A 26904-nucleotide genomic window follows, 5' to 3' on the forward strand; every position below is an offset into this window, starting at 1 on the left:
CATTGTGGGTGAGAGTTGGTAAAGTCACGTTAGTATGTTGATGACATCAAGCTAACGTGTTTAGCTCGATAGTCCTATTTAAACGAATCAATTGTATGAATGATTACATAAACCCTTTTCTTGTGATCTTGAATACAAGTGAACACTCCCTCTACTCTTTCAGTTAAAACCATAGGTTCAAACAAACAACTCAGCGGAGAGGTGTGGCCACGGCTGGAGCCAAAATGGCAACGACAGGACGGCAGTTTCACATTTTGCACTGATTCATCTAACTTTGAACGTTAGCTAACTAGCTAGCTCAACAAGGAACTGAGTTAGCTAACGTAAACGAGAAGGAAACTCGGGGACAGTTAATTATGGCTGAACTTGATCAGCACGAAGGAGAGCAGGTATCGTGAACTAACGTTACCGTTAGAATACATTTTAGCTATTTTACATATTATTCATCTGTTGAAAACAAATACGTGTCTAACCTGAATGAACTCTTTGACAGGACATTGAGAAGAAAATTGAGGAAACGCGACAGAGATTCAAGAATGAGTTTCTCCAAGGTAACAGTTATTATGGATAAGCTGACATTAACTTGCTCCTTGACCAGTCACTTGTTTTTACACGAATGTTGGGTTGTTGTCAGCGACACAGGAAACATAAATTCAAATATTGTAGGTTAACTGTCCAATAAGGTAGTTAACTGTTAACGTTTCTTTACTTTGTCGTGTTGATAACATCATGACCTAAATGCTCAGAGTCCAGATAAGCTCCTACAGATAACTAGCTAACGTTAGCTCTGTATTGCCACATGTAGTAGTTTAGACTAATACAGCCTAACGTTATAACGTTATGGCCTCCACGTGAACTTTATTTGAGTTTACAGTACAATAAGGTCAGTGTGGTTGAAAGTGAAACCTTGGGCTTGATCTCTTTGAATTTGAACGTCATGTGACTTTGTGTTATGTTTACAGATTCAACAGATAAATATGACACCAGGGATGTGGAAAGGCTTCAAAAAGATGATGCTCTGGTGGAAGGTTACCTGACATGGAGACTTTATGTTGTTGACGATGCCTTGAAAATGATTGATGAAAGTCTTCAGTGGAGAAAAGAATATGGGTTGAATGGTAAGAAATCATACTGAATAGTTTGTAATATGATATGCACAGTTTTACATCACCTAAAAGTAGGACTGGGCATCCTTTTTGATACTAGTGCCAATCCGATGACTGATAATGAAACTGATACCAAAACAATATTTTTTCATTTCATTACTTTGATAAAATTTAGCATGTTTTTCTACAAAACCCTCTTTTCATTTAACAAAAGACGCCAAAGTTCTCAAATGTTAAATGTCAGCAGTTGTCCAAGAACTTTCCCTAAATAAGACCAACATTTCGATTTAAATCAGGAACTACATGACCAGAGAATAAATAAACAAGATTATGAATCTGACTAGTCCTTAAATGCCAGCTTTTGGTACTGTAGCTGGTGCTACAGGCACAATTTAGTCGTCCCAAAAAAAGTATTGAAGTTCAATATCCAGCCCTACCTAAAATTAGAAATGTTGACATTGCCATATTTAGATGTTTGCAAGCTTGCAACACAGATCATTGGTTGTTATTGTGTAGCTCTGGGACGAATCCAGACAGAGTGTCATTGTGTGTTAAACACCCATCTCTCCACGGAGAGGACAATCTCCGAGAACAATCCCCACTGTTTCTGTTTTCTGAGGAATTTCTCAGAGTTGCTGTTAGTTAGTCTTTAATCCAGCAAATTCAATTTGTCAAACAGTTGTTTTTAGGAAATTTGATTTATTCAAGTCATTAGTATCCAGGAACATTAGGGGCCATATCACCAAGGCCTTAAGTTGTTAGTTATTTTATTAATCTACTGAAAAGGGTTGATGACAAGTGTATTATTTGTGTGTCAACTCAAGCAGTTTTAGGAAAACTGGGATTCATAACAGATCGGTTCAATAAAACTGTTAAATAATGGTAAGTGAGAGACATCCTCTGGAAACTCAGAAAAGTATAGCTGTCCAGTCCTGGTTCACCTACATGTATGTTTTTATACAGTTTCAGTTGCTGTAGACCAATTTTAGTTATATGTTGTGCTCATGGTGACTCATTTTGAGGAATAGAACAAGATGGCTTTGCTGACATGATGAAAATGATAAAATTCTGAAAAACAATAAAAATTTAATTCAAGATATTCTGTCTATTCTCTTCTAGCTAAGATTTAAATTATAACAAACACCAGTTAACAGTGCAATGTGTGTTTGCCTGCGTGTTACAGATCTCACTGAGAGCACTATTCCCAAATGGATGTTCGAGACTGGTGCTGTCTACCTCCACGGCTATGACAAAGAGGGCAACAAGCTCTGTATGTATATGTTCTATTACAGACCTACTTGTAGTAAACTCTGATATTATACACTTACAGCTTAGCCTGTCTTTAATTGTCAGACAAGATATATGTTCCATTAAAAGTGTGTAACAGTCACTGAAATTCTACACAAATACAAAACTACTTTAATTAATCATATTTAATCTGTGTTTACTGTGTTTAGTCTGGTTCAAAGTAAAGCTACATGTCAAGGATGCAAAAACAATCGTGGACAAGAAGAAGTATGTTGCCTTCTGGCTGGAGCGGTATGCGAAGAAAGAACCTGGGATGCCACTCACTGTTGTGTTTGACATGACAGAGTCTGGCCTCAGCAATATAGTAAGTCCATGATGATGGTGTTTCAAACAAGGTTTTTGTAATTATATCAGTAACTTCTATTTTTATTTATGCGTCAAGCTTTAATCCAAGTTTTAATTTATCTTATTTTCTTGTAGTTATATCCAGGTCTCCAAAACAAAACTTATTTTGCATTTTTATTCCCTCCCTATTAAATAAGCTTCACTCTTATGTCAGGAAAAGACCCATTTCCTTGCTGTGACTGTCATTGAAATGCTGTTGAGTATCCTCATATTTCTTGCAGTTTGAGCTGGGGTCTTGCAGCGACTGATGCTCTTCAGTAGTTTTACACTTTGGAGATTAAAGTAACCTTTAAATCCTGTTGGTCAAATCGAGTGGACTGTCTAATCCGCAGATTCACTGTGAGGCAGGCGTTAGCTCCTTGATGGAGCTCTCTGTCAGCAAGTGTATTTCACTGGCTAGACTCTCTTCTGGAGAAATGGCTCAATTAAATACAAATAAACCAACACAAGCGAGGCAAAAAAGATAAATAGCTAAGTAACCCAAATATTAAATGCGAAGATGAGAAGATCAGTGTGGAAAGCAGCATTATTGAGGCTTGTTGAACCACAGTTCGAGCTAGAGCAAGGGTAGCCAGTATGATCTCATTAAGGCTTGGGAGTGAGTCTCCTGAATAGCAATGAGGCTTCAAGCCAATTATGGAGCCTAGACAGGGTGTAGGGGCTGTATGTATTGACATATTGGCTGTTTGTCTGATGATTGTCATTAACATAAAACAGTAAGATGAATATTTATCATATTCACTTAAAAAAAATATTCAAAACGTGGCAGTATCTTTCACCTGGTTATGTGGTTTCTAGATGAGATTTAAAGTAAGTATTTTATATATTAGCACTAGAAAATCTAAAGTGTAGATAAAATTATCTGTTTGAATCAAAAGCCTTTTGTTGTTTATGTGGAAGTCATTTACTGTGAACTGTCTCTCTTTTTTTGCTTGTTTTTAGGAAAATTGTCTCCTTGAAATTATAAAAGTTAGATCTAGGTAGTGCAATCAAATTGTGACAAAACAGCATATAACAGCAAGTTATATAATTGTCTATTTTGCAAATGGTTCACAACAAAACAAAAGTTGTATAGTTAAAAAATTTAACGAAATAACATCCTCAAGTCTTTTTCAGACATAGTATTTGAGAGGGAATGAGCATTTAGAGGCGCTTGTAATGAATTTTAATTTTCTGTTAAGTGGGTCAGTACAGATCTAGAGGCTGTTAAGAGTGAACAAACATTCTCCCTATTGGAAATCCATAAAGCATCTTTTATAGTTAAAGCCCTCTGTGTGGTTCCACTTTTTAAATCATTGTTCCATTTTGTGTTTCAGGATATGGAGTTCGTCAAGTACATTATCAATTGCTTCAAAGTATATTATCCAAAGTTTTTATGTGAGTAACAAAAGTTGTTATAAAAGCACAACAAATATTTATCCACATTCACATACAGTATGTTACATTCACTCATTCATAGCAATTTACAGCTACTTTCGAGTCAAACCTGGGAATTTTAAAATATAATTCTAATGAACAAACTTTGTCCTTTTTGTATTATTTCAGCCAAAATGATCATTGTGGAAATGCCTTGGATCATGAATGGTGAGAATGAGCCTGCCTTCTCTTAGCAGTCCATTTTTATGTCCATCAGTAAATAATAATCAGATTCTGACATCTTGAGCATAAGCATGTCTCTATTTCAGCTGCATGGAAGATTGTGAAGTCGTGGTTGGGTCCTGAGGCAATCAGCAAGCTCAAGTTTGCGGCCAGATCTGAGATCCAGACATTCATAGGCCCGGAGTACCTGCCACCTCACATGGGTGGAACGGTATGTTATTATGTCTTTCTGTATGTGTTATATTAAAATTTTCCAAAATATCCTCACATTGTTCATTAATCAATTGTCACACAGTTACAAAAGATGCAGTAGTTACCACAACTGGTCATGAATTCAGTAATATTTATCACATTTCAATGGGATCATATGGAATGATTGTGTGATGCACAATTATGTTGTGTAAGCTTTAATCATATTAAACAAATTCTGAAATATAAAACATTTTAAAGAAATATTTTTGTTACCTTGAGTAGTGTTTGTGCCACATTGAAATCTTAATATTGTTTTATTAGTAGATGCTCTCCATACAAAGAAATGTTGTTCAGGTTTGTCAGGTGACAACTTTCCAGTTGATGATGACAGGGAAATCTAACTTCATGACTTCAGTAAATGATAAGCATCAGTTTGATTATTTAACAGAATTTCCCTTGCATAAGACATATCTTAATATTATATTCATTCATATGCAAGTCATGGGTCTTTCTGTACTTATGAAAGACATTCAGTATGACTTTCTTTAATTTTAATTGACATTGTACACGCTTTAAAAACCATGCGTGTAGTGATGTAACTTATCTGGCTACATTCCAGGACCCCTTCAAGTATAGCTACCCACCTCTTCCTGATGACGACTTCCAAACGCCCATCTGTGAAAACGGACCTATTGTTAGTGAGGATGAGATGGAGAGCAAAGAGGGTGAAACGGAGGGCAAAGATGCCCTTGAGTCCAGCTTCAACTCTGAGGTTGCGGTAAAACCCAAAAAGGTACATTTTCTCACAAGTTTATATGTAGTTATCATCAGTCCTTTCGGATTGTAGAAGTGCTTTAAAAAATACTTCAACTTTAATGAAAAAATGTCTTCACTCTTGTGCACCATTTAATTTTGCTACAATATAAGGCAGGACTGCTCCTTGTGTGCTGTGTAAGTCTCTACTTTGGCAGGCCACAGTATAAGTATGCATTATGTTAAAACTAATGTAGTTATGGGACCAGTATTTCTGTTATCAGTGTAGCCGCTCTCATGTGTAACATGAGCTGAGAGTGATTGAGTCTTTCTGATTCTGGCATTTCAGGCAGTGGTGTCCATCTCTTATAGGCATGACATTCTACCACTTGTCAAATTAGATGCCCTATTGTCAGAGATTCCTTCTGTTTCTTCTTTCACTCACTTTCTTTAAATTGAGCCTGAGATTACAGCATGTAATCAGACCGTTCTGTGGAGACAACCGTGAATTAAGTGGCAAGTAATGCCCTGATTTGGAAGACGTTAAGCTCTTGCTCATTGTCTATGTGAAGGTGACTCCTAATGTCTTTGGCTGCAATTAAATCCTGCCAACAAAGCCTGTGCATCACAGCCAGCGCTCTGCTTCTCTCATCCTCTCGGCTCCTCATACGGTCCACAGAGGTTGTCGAGTCAGTTACTTAAGCTCTTCCCTGCTGTAGCTAGATCTGTATTCCTGCCAAACAGAAGCCCCAGTGTAGCACCATCGTTGAGACGCCCCACAGGTTTTATCTTGAATATGTCTGCAATCACTGTCAACCTCCCTCTCACTCTGGTGTCACCAAATTTTACGTTCGTGCAGTCAAGGATGCAGCTTATGTCACCTATTTTACCCCCTCCCTAGAGGACAATCCAGCCCTCGCCTCATAATCTATTTAGCCTCTTTTCTGGCTAGCAGCATGCAAAGAAAGCCTGGAGAGCATTAAGGAGGTCATCTCAGGATATGCATGGTATCAGGGAATGCCTATTGAAGACTTGTACATATATATTATATTGGTGCATGTTGTTTTCAACCATGGTTATTTATTATGTTTGCTTTGTTGTTATTTAGTGTTGCAGCTGTTATTTACAGATATTTTGTTGTTTTGCTGTCACAGTCAGGGAGCAGCAGACTTGGGGTTAACCTACATTTGATGTGAGGACTAGGGCATAACTGTGCTGTAGTTTATCGCAGCTGCTCAGGGTTTTTGTAGCCTGCTGCCTATAGGACACAAACTATATCTGCTGGAGAGACCTAGTGGTGCTGCATCACCCGAAGCTACTCCCATGAGCCTCCTAAGCCCCAACAAACAAACAGTGCTCCCATTGTTAATAAATACCACATTGGTCATGCACAACAGATTTAGATTTACAAAGCAGAGATATGCAAATCAGTCAATTGTTAGCCTCAACAATAATCTAGAGGCACAAGTTTTGGAGTTTGTTAATGTTCTCACTGTAAAATATAAACATGGAATCACCTCACACTCTTTCTGCCTGACCCTAGAGAAAAAGTGCAAAGCTCCCCATTAGAGCATTATTGACTTAATTCCATCTCCAGATACTAAACTGTATTTTAAAAAGCCCTACAGTCCTCTGAGGTGTCAGACTAGATATCTAAACATATGAGTCAGCTCTGTGGGAAAGATATTTTTCAGGTTAGCCTGATAAACTAGTTATACAACCCCTCTGCAGTGACACCACACAGTCAGTGAGTATGTTATAATATAAGGGTGAATATGCCTGACGACAATCCAATGGTCTCACGGGGGTTGTTGAGAAATATTCAAGGTGAGAGAATAGTAGTTCAACTGTGAAGGGCGAATTGTATATCAATTAACATTAGTGGTTATTCATGTGACTTCTAATACTGCCACCTACATACTAATTACAACTGAAGTCGGGAAACTTTATGAACCCCGCCTTTTGCCAAGAAGCTCATTCATTCAAGGCTTTGGTGTTATCTAGTAGATAAGACCACCTGTATAGTAAATTCCTTACAACCCCGTAGTTTTGTATGGAAGTTATACTGTTGGATGTTTACCAAAAATAAATCAAGAGTATCTAAAACAAACACAATATAAAGAAACCTTAAGTACTTGAAGTGAGATGAGAGGAGAGCAGTGATAAGAGGTTAATATGAGAGCTTAAGAGAAATTTGTAATTGTTATAACAGGTTAGTTAGCAGTGTCTACGGTCTCTTGATATGTTTTCAAATCTCAGCACTTCTCCTTGCGCAGAGTGACGTAGTTTTATCGGGCATTATGAATTAGACTGTATTTCTGGTAGCCTGTATTGTGACTAAACCGTGGCACTGTGTTAATATACCAGCCTGCCGGCACTTCAAGCACGTCTGAACACATTCCACAGGACTTGTGATCAGCTCCTGCTTCTGATCCATCTTGTCTAAATAAACAAGAGACTCTCCCCCTCCACAACCACCACCCATCCCGACCTGAATTCTTCTGGGCTCCAGGCAGCACTGTGCTGATAACTTGATGGCTTCAGGAAGTTAATTGCCTTTCTCTCTGTTTTGAAACAAGGGCTGGAGGTGGTAAGGCAGTGTAGGATCACACCCACACAAGGAGCTCAGAGTCCGGAAGATTTCTACAGGCTGGAAGGGCAGGTGTACTCACGTGACTCTGAATTATTGTGAGTGCACCTCCCTCACAGTCGACTGATGTCATCACCACCCCTGGACATGTTCAAACCTTGACCTGTCCTGGACCTCAAATTTGAATTTGACCCTCTAAATTGTACTGCACTGTTTAAAAACCACAACATTTCTGATTTTGTTATCAATGGATATAGGCTAAATGAAGGGTAGCCTACCTTTTGCACAATATCATGTAAACACTGAACCAAGCGAGACACTCACATTTCACAGTATAATCAACTCAAACGAACGGGTTGCATAGTCACTACTGCCCATTAACAATTTCACATTACTTATATCTTCTAACCTCAGATTAAAAACAACTAAGTTAATTACTGTTATATTACAGTAGACCAAGTTATTAACCCTCAGCACTAAATCTTTAACCATGCTTGCCTTTGTAGGCAACTTTTTAACAAAAGCCCTCTGTGCCTTGTCCTCTAACATGATCGTTTACCAGGTCTGTGACTCTGGAGAGTGCTAATCATGTAGACAATTTTGTTTTGTACCTTTTTTAATATGTACTGTATAATCAATAGACACTCCTCATTATGAGCATTTCACTAATCTTTCAGTTTAGTAAAATGTAAAATCTTCAATGATTTCTTTGTCTTTGCATTTCATGTTACACGCGATGTGTAGAATTAATGAAGTTCTCTAATTTTAGATGTACTTTATTATGGTCTATTTTATTTCTTTGTACATGATTATTATAGTGTAAGTGTTGTTAGTTTTAAAATTAATTTGTTTCTCTAAATAAATAGCCATTTATTTTGTTCTTTGTTAATCTATAATGGAATGTATGACCATTACAGATATAGCAAAAGCATATTCTCACCAAAAGCACTGTACTTTTAATTTTAAAATCTGTATGACACAGCCTACTATTTCAAAGTTTCATTTTTAATTAAAATTTGAGCATGTTTTACCTTTTTCTAGTCACATTATTACCTAATTGTGTTAAGCTTGCTCTTTAAAATGACAAATAAATAGAGACATTTCATCAGCAGCTGATTATCTCTTGATGTCTTCATTGTGGCAGTCGCATGACAGTCAGCCATTAAATTAAGATGACATGTTTTGTTGCTTATCACAGCAAATGACACACTTCCCCTCTGAGTCACAAGTGGTCCCATCACGTGCAGAGTCCGCTCACCTTTGCCCCTTCCCTCCCTCCATCTATTCCTCCCATCATGTGCCCACTCTCCCCATCTGTTTTACACAATATGTGGTGCCAGCAACACTGTGAAAACATCCATTATCCCATCTTGCTTACATTATCTATAATGTCCACTGCTTTTGCAAACGTTTCACAATTTCTATCCGTGGTCTGTCTGCAGATGATTTGGGTCAAAGTTTGTGTATGTTTTGCTGAAGTGAAAGTAATATGACTTCTAATCTGGTTGAACTCTTTTCGTTCAAGGTTTTTTTGTTTTGTCAACAGTCACAAGTTTGTGGGTGATTTTGGTTCTGCATTGTCAAATGGACATGTGGCTTGTTCTGTGCTCCCTCTGGACACTACTATGAACAAGGGTCAGTAGTCATCATGAGGGTTTCTCAGAAAAAGAAAACTTTTTCAAGAACGATTCCATTTTGATAACAACACTTCACCAGTATTTCACAAGAATCATTTATTTATAATTACAGATGACTGTCAAGAGATTCATTAACTGATAGCTTTCTCCGCATAAAAGGCAAGGGTCAAACAATTAATTTTCAGAGAAGGAACCGAATAAGGGTCACATAATGACGTTATCAGTATTCTGAGTCTCTTTTCTAATTAAGTGGTCTTTGTTGTTCCAGGTGAATTTCCTGGAAGACAGTTTGAGGACAGAGGACAATGATAAGGGAGACACATGTGCCAGGACCAAAGGAGCCAGGAAGCCACTGACCACCTTCAAAGGCCCTCTGCTAGATGTTAGGTAGGTCATCCTGCTCACGCCCTTCTCCATCTTACCGTCAGCTTATATGTCTGTACTTCACTTACAGCTGATCATGGTCGCATTGTAGTTAGGAAGGAAAAGAAGAGGTTGTCTGCACACTTAAATTAGCAAGCTCCCAAAAACTATATTGATGCAACATTCCATACAGGACATGCTTACTGGAGACCTTTCTTTCAAGGACATTATGAGTTTTTTGTGTGATTAGTAAATTGTTTGATGATAATGGGTATTATTTTGTATCATGTGATCTCCTATTTGTCGGTGGAGCTGTCCTTTTGTTTTTGTCAGTAAATACAGGATAGCCTGCGTTTTGTTTACATGGATGTTTGCCTGACGTTGCTTTTTTTGGGATCATGTAAATATAATTGTGCAGAAAACCTCTCATTTTCCTTTTTGTATGCTGTTTTTATCCGTGCTAGTTGCGTGACTCTAGTGTAATTTTCATGTTCTGTGTAAACACCATATCCCGAAAATGATTAAAAACAGGATGAGACTCAATGTGAGTAATGACAAACAGGTAGAGACGTGTCTTGTACAGCAATATTACGGGGGGCAAAAACAAACAGGTTAGGAGTGCAACTATACCTAACTGGGGTTGTAAGTGCGCACAATCCATCTTCTCCGCACTGCAATTAGAACTCATTTGTGTTTGGGAGACATGAGGGAGCCAGAGAGGTCAACTGGTCACCAAAGGATTGCTGGTTCAATGCCCAGAACTGATGGTGTGTTTATCTACTAGTCTATACTCTGTTCCCAAAATTTTGGTATAAATTTCTGCCAATCCCCTTTGTGCAAGACACCCCAAAGCTTGTTCAGGTGTTGCACTGTGGCTGACTTGACACTCTTCCCCCTCTGAATAAATGTACACTCAGTTGCCAGTTTATCAGGTACACCTAGCTAAAACAACAAAACATATTATTATAGCCTATATGAAGGTAAGATTCATTGCAGGACTGTTGTATTAAGACTGCATTAGCTAGGTTTAGCTATTGACAAAAATGTTCTCTTTACGTATTCGCTCAAAGCCTAAAGTCATTACTGAAGTGTTTGTACCTTTACAGCCCAGTTGATCTGGTCACACATGGGAAGGAATTAAGGATGCTATCAATCAATTGTTCAGTGAGAGACACTGGCCAATGATCAATGAACCAGAAAGGAGCACTCGTCACTTCTTGCACGTCGTCAAACACATCATATATCACATCATATATTTTAGCATTCAATGAACTGCAAAGAGGGTGTCAACTTCAAAAGTATGTGTATTATAAAGAAGTACAGCAATCACACAATGATCTGGTTGGTTCTTGGGTAAATATTTAGCTGTGCATTCACACATTGTATGATATTGCTCCTCATTTTCATGAATAATGTCCATTGAGTTCTGTTTTTACAGAGTAACAGCTTTGATGTGAGGATTTTGACAGCTCTGGGCTGTGAATTATAGTGATAAACAGATTTATATGAGCCTTAAATGCAATTATGTTTCTGAGCTGTGTTAGCCTTAATTCGAGGCTGTGGGCTTTAGAGGGGAGTAGGGGGCTTTGATCTTGTGTTTGCCAAAGGTTTCCAGAGCCTGAAAACTCACTCTGAGCTCAAGTGAGTGCCAGACTCTACAGCTGTTTTACTGGGGAAAAGAAAACACGAAGACTTGAAAAGAAAAAATTAATCTTTGTTCTTAGCTGTTTTAGTCCATGAAACATAGCCAAGCTGCATCAATGAGAAGCTTTATACATATAAGGCCGATATTATAATCCATTTGCTAGTTTCTTCTTGGCAAAGTTGAAGTCCCCAATGCAATACATGTTCACTGAGGCTGAATTCATCAAATCATATTTATAGCCAAGTTTGACTGTTGCAAACTTGGTTAGAAGAAGCATCGAGTGCACACCAACAACAAGCGACTGAGAACGAGGCAGAGTGCCTCATCCCTAGATTTTAGGACACAGATCTGCTTTGGCTCTAGATTTCACAGCTTTGATGCATGATCAGAGCTCTATCCTGCTTAAAGTCCAACTGAAATTAATTTGCATGTTTCTGCTACAGCATACATATCTGCTCTGTAAATTATATGTCCTGTGTTCTCCTTTGAGACAAAATTAGAAACCAAAAGGGAGAAATGTATATTCTATATTCTTGGTTTCATGATGGCGCCCCATTTTCATTTGTTTTATTTTTTTGCATTCATTTGTCAGAATAATGTTAGGTATCTGTCTACATAGATGGACAACTTGTGTCCATACAGCCAATCAAATCGCTTTATTTTAAACCATATTTGCATAAAGCAGTAACATTAGTGTTCTATCATAGGCAGACGGTCACACTGACTAAAAGCCAGATAACATCCTGCTACACAACATTAAAGACACAGACTTTGAACAACAAGTAAGTAAGTAAGTAAGTAAATTTTATTTAGTATTGCAACTTTCACAGAGCAAGGTCACACAGTGCTTCACAAGAGTAAAAGTATTAAAAATAAGACTATAAAAACAGTGAAAGAAACAACAATAAAACATAAGCAATAGTACCATAAAAAGAATCAACTAATAAAACATAAGCAACAACAGACCTTAAAAACACACAAGATTACAAACCCTAGACAGCACAGAGCGAGACAAAAGAAGTGTTTTCAGCTGCTTTTTAAAGGCGTCAACAGAGACCACAGAACTTATGTTTATAGGAAGAGCGTTCCACAGTGTCGGTGCCACCACTTCAAAGGCACGATCACCTTTTGTTTTCAGTCAAGCACAAGGAACGACCAGCCCTGGTCAGAAGACCTAAGTAACCTAGTGGTGATATAAAGGTGGAGCAGGTCAGAGATGTACTCAGGTGCCTGACCATGCAGGGCTCTAAATGCGAAAACAAGAACCTTAAAATGAATCCTGAACCTGATGGGAAGCCAATGCAAAGAAGATAAGATAGGTGTGATGTGAGTCGACCTCCTGGACTTGGGCAGCAGCCTTGCAGCAGTGTTTTGGACCATTTGTAAATGGTCGAGGGACAACTTGCTGAGGCAGATGAAAAGGGAGTTACAATAGTCTAGCCGGGATGATAGTTTTGCAATATTTCTTAAATGGGGGGAAAAAAACATGTACGGGTCAATGATTTGATGTGTTTGTCAAAGTACATAGCTTGATCAAATACAACACTGAGATTTCTGAGATTTAGACTGTACAGCTGAAGAAAGGGACCCAATACACTGAGCAACCTTGGTAGCTAAGCTATCTGAAGCAACAATAAGGACCTCAGTCTTATCTCCTTACCTAAGTCTCCTTATCTAGCTTGCAAGCATGAACACGTCTTGTCTTGCACCTTAGCTTGTTGAACGAGCCACTAAACAATCATTCACCAGGGAAAAAAGCACTGCTAACGTCAGTTTGCAGGCTAGATAGCTAATTAGCTAGCTGGTTGGCTGCAGCACATTAAACAGCATGTAAATGTACCTGCAAATGTCACTTCGGTCCATTTAGATGCTGGTGTGGTCCTTACTCTTAAATACCACGGCTAACAACACACTGTCTTGTAAGTTACAGCACAAGTTTGTTTACTTTTTCTCTCGTTCCCCTGCCGGGGTCAGCCTGCCAGCTGCTGTCAATCAAACACAGACACGTCCCTACAATCACTGAGACAGAAAAGGAGTGTTTCTGATATTTCTCCAAAGACCTTTTTTCCATTTTTAATAATAAAAAACTACTATTAGCAATACAAGCACATCATTTTTATTTTTTTTTTACTGCAAAAAGGGATGACTGAATGTGATTTCAGTCGGACTTTAAACCTGATAATAATACCGTTTAATTCCTCCTATTTCCTGTAAGGGCACCTTGATGTGGCTTTTCAAGCCAACTGAAAAACCTGAGAGAGATTCATAAGGGTCAAGAATAAGCAGCATATCAGAGGCTTTGAGACAGGTTTAAAGAAATGTAGTCAGGAGCTGTGGAAGAAAGAATCTCTCTTGAACTCTGCAAACCACAGGACGTTAATTCTGCTGAGGCCAAGACAGGATTATCAACCGGGCAAACAGGTCAATCATCTAATTGATTAATTGACTAATTGTTTCAGTGCCGTATTAATTGTGTGTGAGTTGCAAGACAAATGCACATTATCAACTGAAATGATAAGGGCGTTAAGTCTTGTCTGCCTGTGTTGTAGAGGGGTCCTTTGTCAAAACATTTGTGGTGAATTATTTTAAATGAAATGAAAATTAAAATTACCACAAACAGGTAGTCATCTCAATTTTGACCTCCAGAACCCCTTGGCGGGTTAATTCAGCCATGGGAGGTGTTTTATTGATTTTTGACCACATCTAGATTATTGTAAACTGCTTGACAGAAATCTTGTATTTTAAAGTATGCTTTTGATTTATTTATTTTTTTAGCTGCAAAATATTGTTACTATATCATCCTTCAGGAAAGAAGAGCAGATAGTTAAGGTGATGTGTAGCAGGAAAAGAAAGTCCCAGGATAATCATACCACACAGACAGCAAGTCACAAGAATTGTAGCAGCCAAATCTCTATTAATAAGATACGTAAGAGAGAAACAACAAAACACATTGTGAAGCAAATTGGAACTCCTGTCTGCATCTAGCAGTTGTATCTGTACTGAAGTGCACAAATAGACATTTCACAGCGCAAAACTACTGTAATTTTTAACACCCAAGCCTGTGGTTTCAACCCAGACAGCTTTCTAATGTAGCTGTCTCACAATGTGGGTTTTTTCTCTTCCTCCAGCCCCGCAGAGGAGCTCAGCTTTGGTTCTGGAGAGACAGAGAAAAAAAGCCTCATTATCCTGAGCAATGTGACCAAAAATCAAGTGGCCTTCAAGGTGAGTGTGAAGGTGCTCGTGTGCATGTATGTGTGCTAACTTGTGTGCTTAACTAGTGCCGTGCTCACAAATTTGACAGAATAACTGCTTCACGCTGCTACGATAAATTTATTCTAAAAGGCCGAACTCTGCCTTCATCTTGATCTCAACTACACACCTGTAAAGTTTCATGACTGCATCTTGCACGGTTGTGATGCTATCGCGTTGACAAAATCTGTCCACAGACAGACAGACAGACATATTAACAACTGGCACACTACAGAAGTTGTCTCCAGGATCACATTTTGCCATGATGACACACACACATACAAAGACTCACAAGGATTTACCAGATTGTTTTTAACGGTGCCTCTGGTGTCTTGACAGGTACGGACCACAGCACCAGAGAAGTACAGAGTGAAGCCCAGTAGCAGCTGCTGTGAACCAGGGGCCTCAGTAGATATAGTGGTGTCCTTACATGGAGGTATTGCACTTTAGCTCTGCACTCTACTCCACTCACAGCAGATGTTTCCAAATGCTGAACCTCAGAATGATCAAATGGTCCAGTCTATAACCTTCCCAAAGTGCCGGCAGCCACTTTTCTTTGCCTGACATACATATTTCAAGAGTGATAAAAGAATCATCTCCCCAAAACAAACCATCAGACAACTGACAGTGCTGTGCGAGTTAAAACATTTTGTGGCCTTCATGCATTGAAATGTCAGCTGTAGGTTATGATGTGCTGCATATAACTTGGCGGAATCAGCGCTACCTATTTCAGGGTTGCTTTTTTCCCCCTAGCATTTATGCTGTGGTGGGTTTTTTTTCAGTACTGCCATGTCTAGTATGGGATTTTTTTTTTTTAACCTAGGCCCACTGTTTCTGTTTCTGAACCAAGTCAGTCAGCTACCTTGGTGTTGTTATTGATTTAAACAGCAATTTTAATTCTTCTTTCACATTTACTGAAAAAAATCTAACCCTTCCCATTTTTGTTTTCATGGGATTCAAAGCAATATTTTATTACAATGTATCAAGGATTTTAGACCCACAAACGGGAACAAAATGTTTGTCCTAATTGTGTTGGCTTGCAGGATTGTTTCTTTTTTTTCTTTTTTTTGGTTTAATGTTGCCCTGAATGTTTTTGTGCAGGTTCTCAAGCCTCTCCACAGGACCGATTTTTGGTCATGGCTGCCGAGATGGACAACATTGGATCACAAGAATTTGCACAGTTCTGGAAAGAAGTACCGAAAACCAAGGTCATGGAACACAGGTACTCATCTGTGCTCTTTAGTTAGACACGTCAGTAAATATGTGAAATAATTTGTACACTCTTGATGATGGCCTCTTGCCACACAGTTCTCACTACATTTGTGACAGTGGACTTCAGACTGCACATCACTCTGATGACCTCCGCTCATTAGATTGTGACTTTCCCACAGATTGCGTTGTAATGTTCTGGAGAGCGTTAAACCAGCGGTGAGTCCTCTCAGGGACAGCCCTGTGGAGACAGGGACCAGTGGGCAGCAGGAATTAAGTACAGTGGTGAGTTCTGGTGGAAGAGAAGCCTTGTTACTTACTATCTTTTAACTTACAATATATTTGTTCATTGAGGTTCTTTTGACATCATTATAGATTTTGTAGACTGCCATCACTGTTTTAAAACACATTATAGTTTAATATTACTGTATGAATTGAACACTTATTAACAATCTTATAAGAGATGAAGGACTGTGAAAGTTGAAACACACCAATGAAGATGTAGTTAATGTGTTTTTGTATTTTTATTGCATACTACAAAAACATACACCAAGGCGCTAACTTAAATTTCACGTCATTAAGTACAACGTGTAGGTTGAGTGTTAAATGCTAGGTAAAACTACCTGGTTTATTACAATCCTAAAGGAATAGTTTGACATTTTGGGAAATGCTTATTTGCTTTATAGTAGAGTTAAATGAGAAAATCAATACCACTCATGTCTTTGTATTAACTATGGAGCTGGAAGAGAGAGGCCATTAGCCTAGCTTAGCATAAAGACTGGAAACAGGGAAACAGTGTGGGTGTCCTTAGGCAAGACCCTTCACGCTACTGCCTACCTCATGATGATGATGAGTGACAATGAAATACACGAGATGCCGGCATCATCAGACGTCGCCTGGCCAAACAAGGTCTGCGTCAGGTGTTGGGGAACCAGAGCACCGAGATGATAAATGGGCTACTGGCACCGAGATGATAAATGGGCTACTGGGACAAGACGAGATGGGCGAGATGCGATAACAAGGCTCTTGATGACGTGCTCAGTGAATGTCTCAGTAATGGGGTGGAAGAGGGGCTGGAGGATGGACCATCATGGGAGGACAAACCCCTACATGGGATGTACCACCGGAACATAACTGAAGTGGCTGATATCAAGAAATCCTACCAATGATTAGAGCGGGCCAGACTGAAGGACAGCACAGAGGCACTCATCATGGCTGCACAGGAGCAGGCCCTGAGCACCAGAGCAATAGAGGCCCAGATCTACCACACCAGACAAGACCCAAGGTGTAGGCTGTGCAAAGAGGCCCCTGAGACAATCCAGCACATAACTGCAGGGTGTAAGATGCTGACAGGGAAAGCATACATGGAGCACCATAACCAAGTGGCTGGCATAGTGTACAGGAACATCTGCACTGAGTATGGACTGGAAACCCCGAGGTCAAAGTGGGAAACACCTCCAAAGGTGGTAGAGAATGACCGAGCCAAGATCCTATGGGACTTCCAGATTCAGACTGACAGAATGGTAATGGCGAACCAACCAGACATCGTGGTGGTGGCCAAACAGCAGAGGAAAGCTGTTGTGGTTGACGTGGCAATACCAAGTGATGGCAACATCAGGAAAAAGGAACATGAGAAATACCAAGGGCTCAGAGAAGAGCTGGAGAAGGCTTGGACGGTGAAGGCGACAGTGGTGCCCGTGGTCATCGGAGCACTCGGGGCAGTGACCCCCAAACTGGAGGAGTGGCTACAGCAGATCCCTGGAAGAACACCAGACATCTCGGTCTAGAAAAGTGCAGTACTAGGAACAGCAAAGATACTGCGCAGAACCCTCAAGCTCCCAGACCTCTGGTAGAGGACCCGTGCTCGATGGATGAGACCACCCATGGAGGGTGAATGAGGGTGAATATATATATATATATATATATATATATATATATATATATATATATATATATATATATATATATATTATATATATATATATATATATATATTTTATATATATATATTATATATATATATATATATATATATATATATATATATATATATATATATATATATATATATATATATATATATATATATATATATATATATATATATATATATATATATATATATATATATATATATATATATATATATATATATATATATATATATATATATTTTTATATATATATATATATATATATTTATATATATATATATATATATATATATATTTTATATATATATATTATATATATATATATATATATATATATTTATATATATAGATATTTTATATATATATATTTATATATATATATATATATATATATATAAATATAAATGAAATACACAAATATGTTTTTAGAGGTGCTGGTAGACATATTTTTGAAGTTTGGAGAAAGCCAGGTTGGTTGTTTCCTCTTGCTTCCAGTCTTTAAGCTAAGCTAAGCTAATTGCCTCCCTGCTCCAGCTCCATACTTATTGCACAGACATGAGAGTGGTATCAACCTTCTCATCGAACTCTTAGTTAGAAACCGAATAAGCATATTTCCTAAAATGTCAAACTATTCCTTTTAATTTACCATACGTCTCCTATAGCCTGATCTGTTTCCATGACTTTCATTACAAGGGTGTTCGATTGATAAACCAGGTCACTGAACCAGTTTTTATCTCACCAGCTCATGCGAATGATGGCCTGCAACTCCCGGCTGGAGCAGAAGCTGAATACGTGTCTGTGGGTGCAGAAGGTTCTTATTGGGTTGGTGCTGGTCCTCGTGGTGCTGAACCTGCTGTGTCTCTTACGGCTGGATACTTCCCAGCAGCCATCCTGACCCGCCACAGCTCCCTCTGCCTGCATCTGTCGACCACAGACACACAGACGGTTCCACCGGGGCCACAGTTGACCACCTGAGGGACGGGCGTCCCCTCCCCTCCCCCGCCTGCCTCACAGGCTGCTGTCATGGAGGGGAGGAGGGCTGACTTTAGGGACATGTGAGTTGTTGTGGAGTTACTATATGAAGAGATTGTACTTTTCTCTTTTCAGGCACTTGAGAGTAAATACATCAAAGACATTTTTAATAATGTGACATCAAATCATTAATGTATTTTTTAAGGCTGATCATGGGAAAATAAATGTGTATTTATTGCAAAAGTCACAATATGTAGGAAAAAATGTGTTATTTTTGTGATCATAATAGAATTTTTTATATTGTATAAATCTGCAGAATATAAAATAAACACTTTTTGTCAACTTATTTTATTTTGTTGAACATTATAATTATAATATCTCTTTGTATAGTCAGGCAGAGATAAAAGAGTAAACTTGTACAGTAAAAAGAGCACCCACACGCCCGCCTTTATCCTGAGATGTAGATGTTTCAGTCACTCAATAGTCCTGTTTTGCATAAGTATTCACACTCTTTAATAAACCCTCATTAGTACAGAGGTGTCTAATTGAAAACATTGCAGTGTATGACCTTACGAAACCTCTCCACACTCAGACCAAGGAGCCACAGGAGATCTCTGTCTCCACTATCTCCTATTTGTTTTAATTACCCCGACACTGGCAAACTAAAAATACCAAAGCAATTACTGGCGAGTACAAGGACATGGCGCAACCCACTTGTAGCTTAGTAGGAAGCACTGATATCTATAACAAGATCCAGCTCGGAGCAATCAGGACGTGAGCCGTCGCGCAAGGAATGATCACAATTGGGTTATTAGATGTGTGCACATAAGGGTTGTCTGGCATTAACATTTGCAGCTTGTTCGCAGTAGGTGGTGGCTGCTCGCATGCGAGAGATGATTAGAATGACTCGTGCAATAACGAGTAAACTAATCCTACACTGATTATAAACACTGGGCTGTTTCGGGCGCCGCAAAAAGTTTATTCCCTAAAGATTGCATTGTGTCGCTTGTTCTGTGACTCATTCTATTTTAGTTGTAACCCTTCATATGGTTCCATCTTCTTTGTAGAAAACCTCTCCATTAATAGCTGTTTGTAGAAGGAATTGGATAGTTTTAAGTGAGCATGTGCACTGGGTGTAAAACTTGCATTACGCATTTCACTTTAACCCTCAGTAAGAAATGCATTTTGCGCTATTTAGGTAGAAAGTGCCTGTGCACTAAAAAAAAAAACGATGGGGGTTAATGGTGTGCTTGCCTCTAGAGAATAAAAGTAAAAGCTTTGGTATCACACATAGGTGGGTTGATTTTAAGTAAATCTGAGTGCCACACAGTACCTGACTGAACCTGGGAAGTCGTTCAGACGCACTGCACAGAGCAAAACAAAACAGCACCATCAGTGATGCCACCATGGCTGTAGTTAGTTATTTGAGCGGCCATTTGACACTGATTACCTGACAGACTCGTCTCACCTGATTGTCTATATGTCACTTATTACAGGCAGTGGATACTGTATGTCTTTGCCGGTAGCTTCAGAAGTCAGAAGCTCCTCCACAGTATTGATTTAACATTAAACAGCAGTTAAATCGAAACCCGGTTCAATGTGTGGCTGGCCCCAGGCACTCATGCGATGTTTGAATGGACGATGATTTAGTTCAAGTGGCAAAATTGGGACAGGGGGATTGATGGAGAGTTAATGAGCATTGTATTTAACAGGAAGGGAATGGGTGAGTTGAGCAGGTGTTGCTTTTGTCAGCATGGAGCGGATGTTGATGTTCACGGTGAACTGTGGTACCAGACAAATGGCCTCTTGAAATCAATGCTCATAATACAGTGGTGGCAAACATTACTCAGCTCCCATAACTGTGTAGTAACACAAACATGATATGGTCCATAACCAGTAAGAGCATACTATATTGAAAAGGTTTATTCTCTCTTCTCTATCTTCACTATTTTCCTTCCCTTTCCATCTATCCTAAACCTGTTTTCTGCCTTACCTCCTTGTGGGGTCTGTCAGCCCTACTGATTGGCTATATGCACATATAAACACACAGGTCAGAGGTCAGTGAGCCCTCGAAGAGTTTTGGGTGTAGATGGTGACAGCTGACAGGCTGCTAGGACCAATGATGCCTCGCTCACACTCAATTTGTATGCGACTTGTGTGGACAAAACTATTGAGAGAATCAAGATGGAAAGATAGATCTATTTTGCATTACATGTCCCTGCTTCAGGCGGTGGATAAACAAATGATTAACATGAAATAAGCCAGCTACATCGTAAATATTAGATTTGGGCAATGAAGAGAAGTGGTGACCTAAATAAAACATTGTATTCTTTGGTTTCTATCATCTGATTCTTCACTTAAACATCTGCAACGCTCCATTTCTCAGACAGGCACAGGGAGGGCATTTATTATGTTGATGTAGGACTGTGTCTCCTGACTGTATTTTTTTATTTTTTTCAAATATACTCTTTAGACTCTAGGGAATCAGCTGATTTTTCACAGAATAATTTGCATAATATCTCAACACATCCTGTGTACAACCACAATTAGATTATCTTTTTTTACAGTGAGTGAAAAACAAGACAATTATATAAGCACGTTTCTCCACAGTTCGTATGCAGAAACATTTATAAGATTTTTTGTCTCTTTTTAAACAATCTGAAGACAAATTATACAGTGCATATCTTAAATAGCCATACATTACACACTGTATGTGCTGTATATACAACTGGATATTAATAATTGTATATCAGTATTTAATAATGCTTCATTAATGGTTTACAATCAAAAGCAACACACTAGAAAATATAAGAAAGTATGTGAAAAGAACAGTGTTTTTTTTAGAGGCTCAAACATCTGGTGGTTTGTGTGCAGTGGATGCTGACTCTTTACTGGTTATCTAGAGTATGACTACGCTTGAAATAATTGGAAAACGTAGCAGCCATCCAGCTACATATGACAGATGAAACACAAAAACGCCCACTGATATCTTTCCCATCCAGCCTAGGGGAGGCACATAAGATATCTGATATAGTTACAGTATTAAAAAAAAACATTTGTGTAATCGATCATGTCATGGTAATCCAGCCTCAGCAGCGATGTCTTCAGCTTCAAAAATAAATGTTTTCACCATCAGAGACACTTTGGAAATTACTAAACTGGAGACACTTATATGTGTTCATCTACTAACATGTTTGTTTTTTTGTTGTTTTTTTTTTTTGCTCTTGGAAAAATTGTACTACGCGAAGAAGATTTCATATGAGAGTAAGTTTAATCTATCTCAGTACAGCAGCATCAAAAACAAACATTCACAGCCATTATATTTTAAAGATAGCAAAAACTACAATATAAGCTGAATGTGGAGACTTGTGTAATATAAGAAATATTGTTTCAGTATGTCCAATTTTCCAACACTCCAACCTTATGAGTCCATATTCCCATTTTAAATGTGCATCTTATAATATTTAATTAGTTTGTTTACAGAGGTACAACTATAATCCATGATGTAGTCTTCTAACTACAAGATTGTGCAAGTACACCCCCTACTGACCTATATGTGAAATGCTCAGAATCTGGCATTGAAAGGCTGAGTTACTCAGTGCATTCATTACATCTCCTCCTGGGTCTGATTGGTAGAGAAGATATTGTTTCACTTCTGTGGGAAGGTGAAGGGCGTGTATTCTACCCAGTCTCTACTTGCCCACAGTTTTCCTAAAGGCCACGAAAATCCCCACAGTTGAGACTACTTGGTTAGTTTGGGTTGAATACCTCCTGCTTGTCTCAACAGCCTCTCCACCAGGCTGTTGGGAGGTGCAAGGTCCAGTGGCTGTTTGCCCTCGGAGTTCCTGAGGGAGCGATTGGCCCCGTGGTCGAGCAGGACAGACACCAACTCAGGGCTGGACAGACGGGCAGCGATGTGCAGCGACGAGTCACCAGACACACTGCTGTTCACACTAGCACCTGAAGGAGAGCAGAGACTAATGAGGCACGATGTCCTCACATTACATAACTGGTGAGGAGAATCTATGATAGTTAAAGCTTCCCTTCTTCTACAGCAGAGCACAGAGCACCATTTATCCTCTTTATTGCTTACATAAAACACTTTGGGCCATTTCCTAGCTAGAATGCATTTACTCAGGTCATGAATATTCAAATCAGTAAGCCCAAAAAATTATTTATTTTACTTTAATTAAAACACAGCATGAATTGTACACAGGCAGAAACCCATGTGAAACAGCCAGAAAGTAACCAAGTACATTTACAGTACTGTATTTAAGTATAATTTTGAGGTACTTGTAGTTTATTTAGTATTTCCTTTTGAGAGGACATTTCAGAGGTAAATTTCTACTTTTTAATCTACTTTTATCTGGCAGATTAACATACAAAACATATGATTAGCTAATTACATATGCTTCTGCAGTGGTAGAGGAAGTACTCAGATCCTCTACTTAAGTAAAGGTAGCATTGCATTGAAATTATCACTTAGGTAAAGTATGTGAGTATTATCAGCAAATTGTATTTACAAGTATTACGTATTACAAGTAAAAGTACTCATAATGCAGAAGAATGGCCCCTGTGAGTGTTATTCTATTATTAAATTATTATTACTGATACATTAATGTGTAAGTATCATTTTACTGTTGTGGTTGGACAAAGTGGAGCAAATTCTAACTATTTTATATACTGGTGGGTAGTTTAATCTATAGCAATGCATATGTTTTGTATGTAAGATCTTAACTATAAACTAAAGCTGTCAAATAAATGAAGTAAAGTACAGTAAAAAGTGTAGAGTAAAAAGTACAATATTTTAATTTACTATTGCATCAACAATAAAGTTTTTATGAAGATCAAAATACAGAAATTACCATAAAGCATTGTTACACCAAATAAGAAAATATGCTATGTTTTATATGTTATATGGGCTCTTCATGAAGACATATGAATTCCATTTGTTTGCCAAAAAGACAAAGAAATCTCCAGTGCGTTATCATACGTAGAGATGTTATTAAGGTCAGTCAGAGATGTCCATCCACCTGTTATGAACCTCTTATGAACACACTGCTATATAACGCCAATATTATTACAGTTGATAGTCCCCTCCTCAACCTAAAAAGCACATTTATTGGAGAGGTTAAAAGTTAAAGTTAAAGGCACTCTTACCAAGTTGAAGCAGTTTCCTCACAGTGCTCACATGCTGATTGGAGCAGGCAACGTGGAGAGGGACACCTGACTGGCTGATATACTGATCCACATCTGCACCATACTGAACGAGAGGCTCAATGCACTCTGGGTGACCTAGACAGAGTTACCAGAATCATCACAATGAGAAGTGATGTACTTGAAAGGCTGTGCTTTGAAATCTGCTTGCACTTGGCAAGAATATGCAGTCAATCTACTTTGTAGGCTACAACAACACAGACTCATTTTTTTTAAATACATTATACATTTCTCCAAGCTTCTCTGATGTTTTGGCACTCTTTGTGCATTTTGTAGTGACTGACTGAACTGATTCAGCATAGATTTTCCGTGCATATGCAGTGGAATGTGACCTCTGACCTTTTGCTGCAGCCCTGTGAATTGGAGAGCTGGTCTGGCTGGTCCCTTGGGGAGTCGCTCCATTTTGAAGGAGCAGCGATACGCAGGTCACATGGCCCCGGGCGCAAGCTTCTGACAGGGGCGTTTGTCCATCCACTGTTGAACTGTTTACCTGACATGGGTAAGTATATTTTTGAGACAATCCACCAGAAATTCTCTACAAAAATGAATTAAATTAAAAGCCAGAATAATAAACAAATCAGGCAAAAGAAATCATATTTTTATAGTGATCGCCTCAAGTGTTAGTAAAGTGATGATAAGTAAGAAAACAGAAGCAATAATGAGATGTTATGAACCTTTAATGTAGCAAAACATCCTTTGATTATATTCATACAATACCACACTTACTGCAGATCTGCTCTCAAACATGCAGGACTCTGTGGTGGTTTGACAAGTTAGACTTTGTATCTGCAGATTTAGGTTTGTTAATGTGTTATTGTACATGCATGCTTGTTTGTATGTGTTTTTGGTTAATCTGTTACTAATATACACCAGCACAAAGTTAAACCCAGCAATAATTGATATGGTTGCCTCCTTACTAGACTAGAGCGCGATTTAGGAGGTTTTTTTTTCAAAGAAAGACACTAAACATGCTGTCTTGATTTGGGATTATCTTGAATTTAGTTATATTCACCAAAAAAAAAAAAAAAAGCATAACCAGACAATGATGCCTTACTGACATCTGCCCCATTTTTCACCAGAAGCTCGACGCAAGCCACGTTGCCTTGCATACATGCTCCATGGATGGGAGAAACCTGGTCCAGAGTGCTCAGATTCACACAAGTACCCTGTGAACAACACAGAGCACATATAGATTCACTGAAATACTGTAGATGCACATCAGGAGTTTTGCTCCAAAATAAACTATCTGCAACAAAACATGACATACGAGTTCAGAGTCTCTCTCAAGACATAGTCATCTCAAGATGTTGGCTTATGAAACATGTCATATTTCAGTAAAGAACACATGGGTTTTTCACACATATGATGATTTTCAGACAGCAAATCTTTTCCTAAATGGATAGATGTTATAATTCATGCAGCATAATATTCCCTACAAAATCCCATTAAACTTTACCTGAGCAATGAGTCTTTGCAGAGTGAGGACACGTCCATTAAAGGCAGCATCATGAATTGGAGTCCAGTCTGACTCAGCATCTAGGTGCAGACATTAAAACAACAGTCACTTACAACTTCCTCTGTATCATACTTTCAAATAGCATAAAAATATGCATTATAATGACATGGTGAAACTTTCATGTGTAAAGCAGTAAATATACTCCAGCTGCAGTGTGAGCACATACTGCCTTTAGCTACTCACCACTCATCAAAGGGTTTGAGAAAAAAACAACAGTCCCACTTTGACATGTAGTGTCTCTCGGAGTCTCTTTGTGTCCAGCAGACATATTTCGCAGTGGCGTTCCAAAAGCTGTTTTATGGCCCAATTGTTTTGCCTCGTAGGTTTTTTCTGAACGGTGTCCAACTCAAAGTCAAAACACATCTGAAATGCGTTTGGTCCTCATCTGTTTTCAGTGTATTTGTGGCAGATCTTGGTGCTGTGATGTCATTTCCTCTCAGACAAAGTATTTGCCATGCAGGAAACAGGCTGGTTGAGTGTAGCAGTTGGGGCTCAACCAATGAAGGTGCAGTGGGAGTGGGAGAGGGGCCTGTTGAGCAGGTTTGTAATTTGTGAGTAATTTGACACTATACATCCACACCCATACTCTCCAGCAGGAGAAGGGCGGTATTGAGGGAGGACATTGGTTGAGGATGAGTAAAGTTAAGGGAAATGAAACAAAGCTCTATTCCACTGCAAAGGCATTAAGTAACTATTGATTTAAAAACTTAGTAGGCCATAATGAGTTCCGACATTTAAAGATATAACATCTGTTTATATTTCTTCTCATTGAGCCTGATTTAGGACAACACAGCAGTACTTATTCCATTAATAAACTCTTTTTAGGTGATTCTTCAATTTCATGTCCTTTGCTAGATTTTCATGAAAAAATGTAAATTTATAAAAAAGCAGTTGCTATGAATTGTTAGATAAAAGCAGCTCTAAACTTTTTTAACATGCCTCAGCATTGATATTGACATGCCTGCCACTGCAGAGATGTCACATTTTTGTTTCCAGAAATTTAAAGTTCCCCATCACTCAAAAATGTGTTATGCTTATTGTTACTTCACTTGGATGTTTGAGCTTCACTGTGCAGAATGATGTGTGCGCAGAGTTTGACACTTGAAGGCTGTTTTCACATTCATCTGCTGAAGGAGGAAACTTTTTCTGTGCTCACCTTAAAATCTGAGTTTGATTTTGATGATTTTGTGACATCACTACTAGTTTGGAGCCAATCATGGTCCAATATGCAACTTAACATGAGTGTGATATGGAAACCTGAACCTCTCT

At 38.6% G+C, this 26904-nt stretch overlaps 2 protein-coding genes across 4 annotated transcripts; one reads left to right on the forward strand and one right to left on the reverse strand.

Moving 5' to 3' along the window:
• Positions 1–17: 17 nt before the first annotated feature.
• On the forward strand, positions 18–19248 carry mospd2 (motile sperm domain containing 2). 2 transcript variants are annotated; one of them, XM_044216217.1, is made up of 16 exons: positions 18–389; positions 494–551; positions 963–1118; positions 2290–2376; positions 2564–2718; positions 4076–4136; positions 4305–4343; positions 4445–4569; positions 5170–5343; positions 9799–9917; positions 12246–12320; positions 14667–14760; positions 15127–15223; positions 15889–16009; positions 16179–16281; positions 18673–19248. In XM_044216217.1, exons 1-16 carry the CDS (start codon positions 357–359, stop codon positions 18823–18825), a joined length of 1650 nt encoding a protein of 549 aa, XP_044072152.1. In that variant the 5' UTR covers positions 18–356; the 3' UTR covers positions 18826–19248. The 2 variants fall into 2 exon arrangements, with proteins under 2 accessions (XP_044072152.1, XP_044072154.1); XM_044216219.1 differs by lacking the exon at positions 12246–12320.
• A 2906-nt stretch (positions 19249–22154) lies between these two features.
• On the reverse strand, positions 22155–26151 carry LOC122885312 (ankyrin repeat and SOCS box protein 9-like). 2 transcript variants are annotated; one of them, XM_044216226.1, is made up of 6 exons: positions 25819–26151; positions 25576–25655; positions 25196–25285; positions 24459–24609; positions 24063–24197; positions 22155–22862 (listed from the first exon to the last, which is right to left on the reverse strand). In XM_044216226.1, exons 1-6 carry the CDS (start codon positions 25901–25903, stop codon positions 22645–22647), a joined length of 759 nt encoding a protein of 252 aa, XP_044072161.1. In that variant the 5' UTR covers positions 25904–26151; the 3' UTR covers positions 22155–22644. The 2 variants fall into 2 exon arrangements, with proteins under 2 accessions (XP_044072161.1, XP_044072162.1); XM_044216227.1 differs by having other exon boundaries at positions 25178–25285; positions 25819–26138.
• Between the last annotated feature and the right edge of the window lie 753 nt (positions 26152–26904).

Source organism: Siniperca chuatsi, linkage group LG12, assembly GCF_020085105.1.
Source record: "Siniperca chuatsi isolate FFG_IHB_CAS linkage group LG12, ASM2008510v1, whole genome shotgun sequence".
NCBI lineage: Eukaryota > Metazoa > Chordata > Actinopteri > Centrarchiformes > Sinipercidae > Siniperca > Siniperca chuatsi.

What these genes read in the sequence shown, in the direction of transcription:
- mospd2 (XM_044216217.1), top strand. Translation starts at nt 357, where the DNA reads ATGGCTGAACTTGATCAGCACGAAGGAGAGCAG. An exon ending in CAAAGAGGGCAACAAGCTCT is followed by an intron (nt 2,377 to 2,563) that starts GTATGTATATGT and finishes TACTGTGTTTAG; the next exon opens with TCTGGTTCAAAGTAAAGCTA. An exon ending in TTGCGGTAAAACCCAAAAAG is followed by an intron (nt 5,344 to 9,798) that starts GTACATTTTCTC and finishes TTGTTGTTCCAG; the next exon opens with GTGAATTTCCTGGAAGACAG.
- LOC122885312 (XM_044216227.1), bottom strand. Translation starts at nt 25,903, where the DNA reads ATGTCTGCTGGACACAAAGAGACTCCGAGAGACACTACATGTCAAAGT. An exon ending in TGGTGAAAAATGGGGCAGAT is followed by an intron (nt 24,610 to 25,177) that starts GTCAGTAAGGCA and finishes TACCCATGTCAG; the next exon opens with GTAAACAGTTCAACAGTGGA. An exon ending in TCACAGGGCTGCAGCAAAAG is followed by an intron (nt 24,198 to 24,458) that starts GTCAGAGGTCAC and finishes AACTCTGTCTAG; the next exon opens with GTCACCCAGAGTGCATTGAG.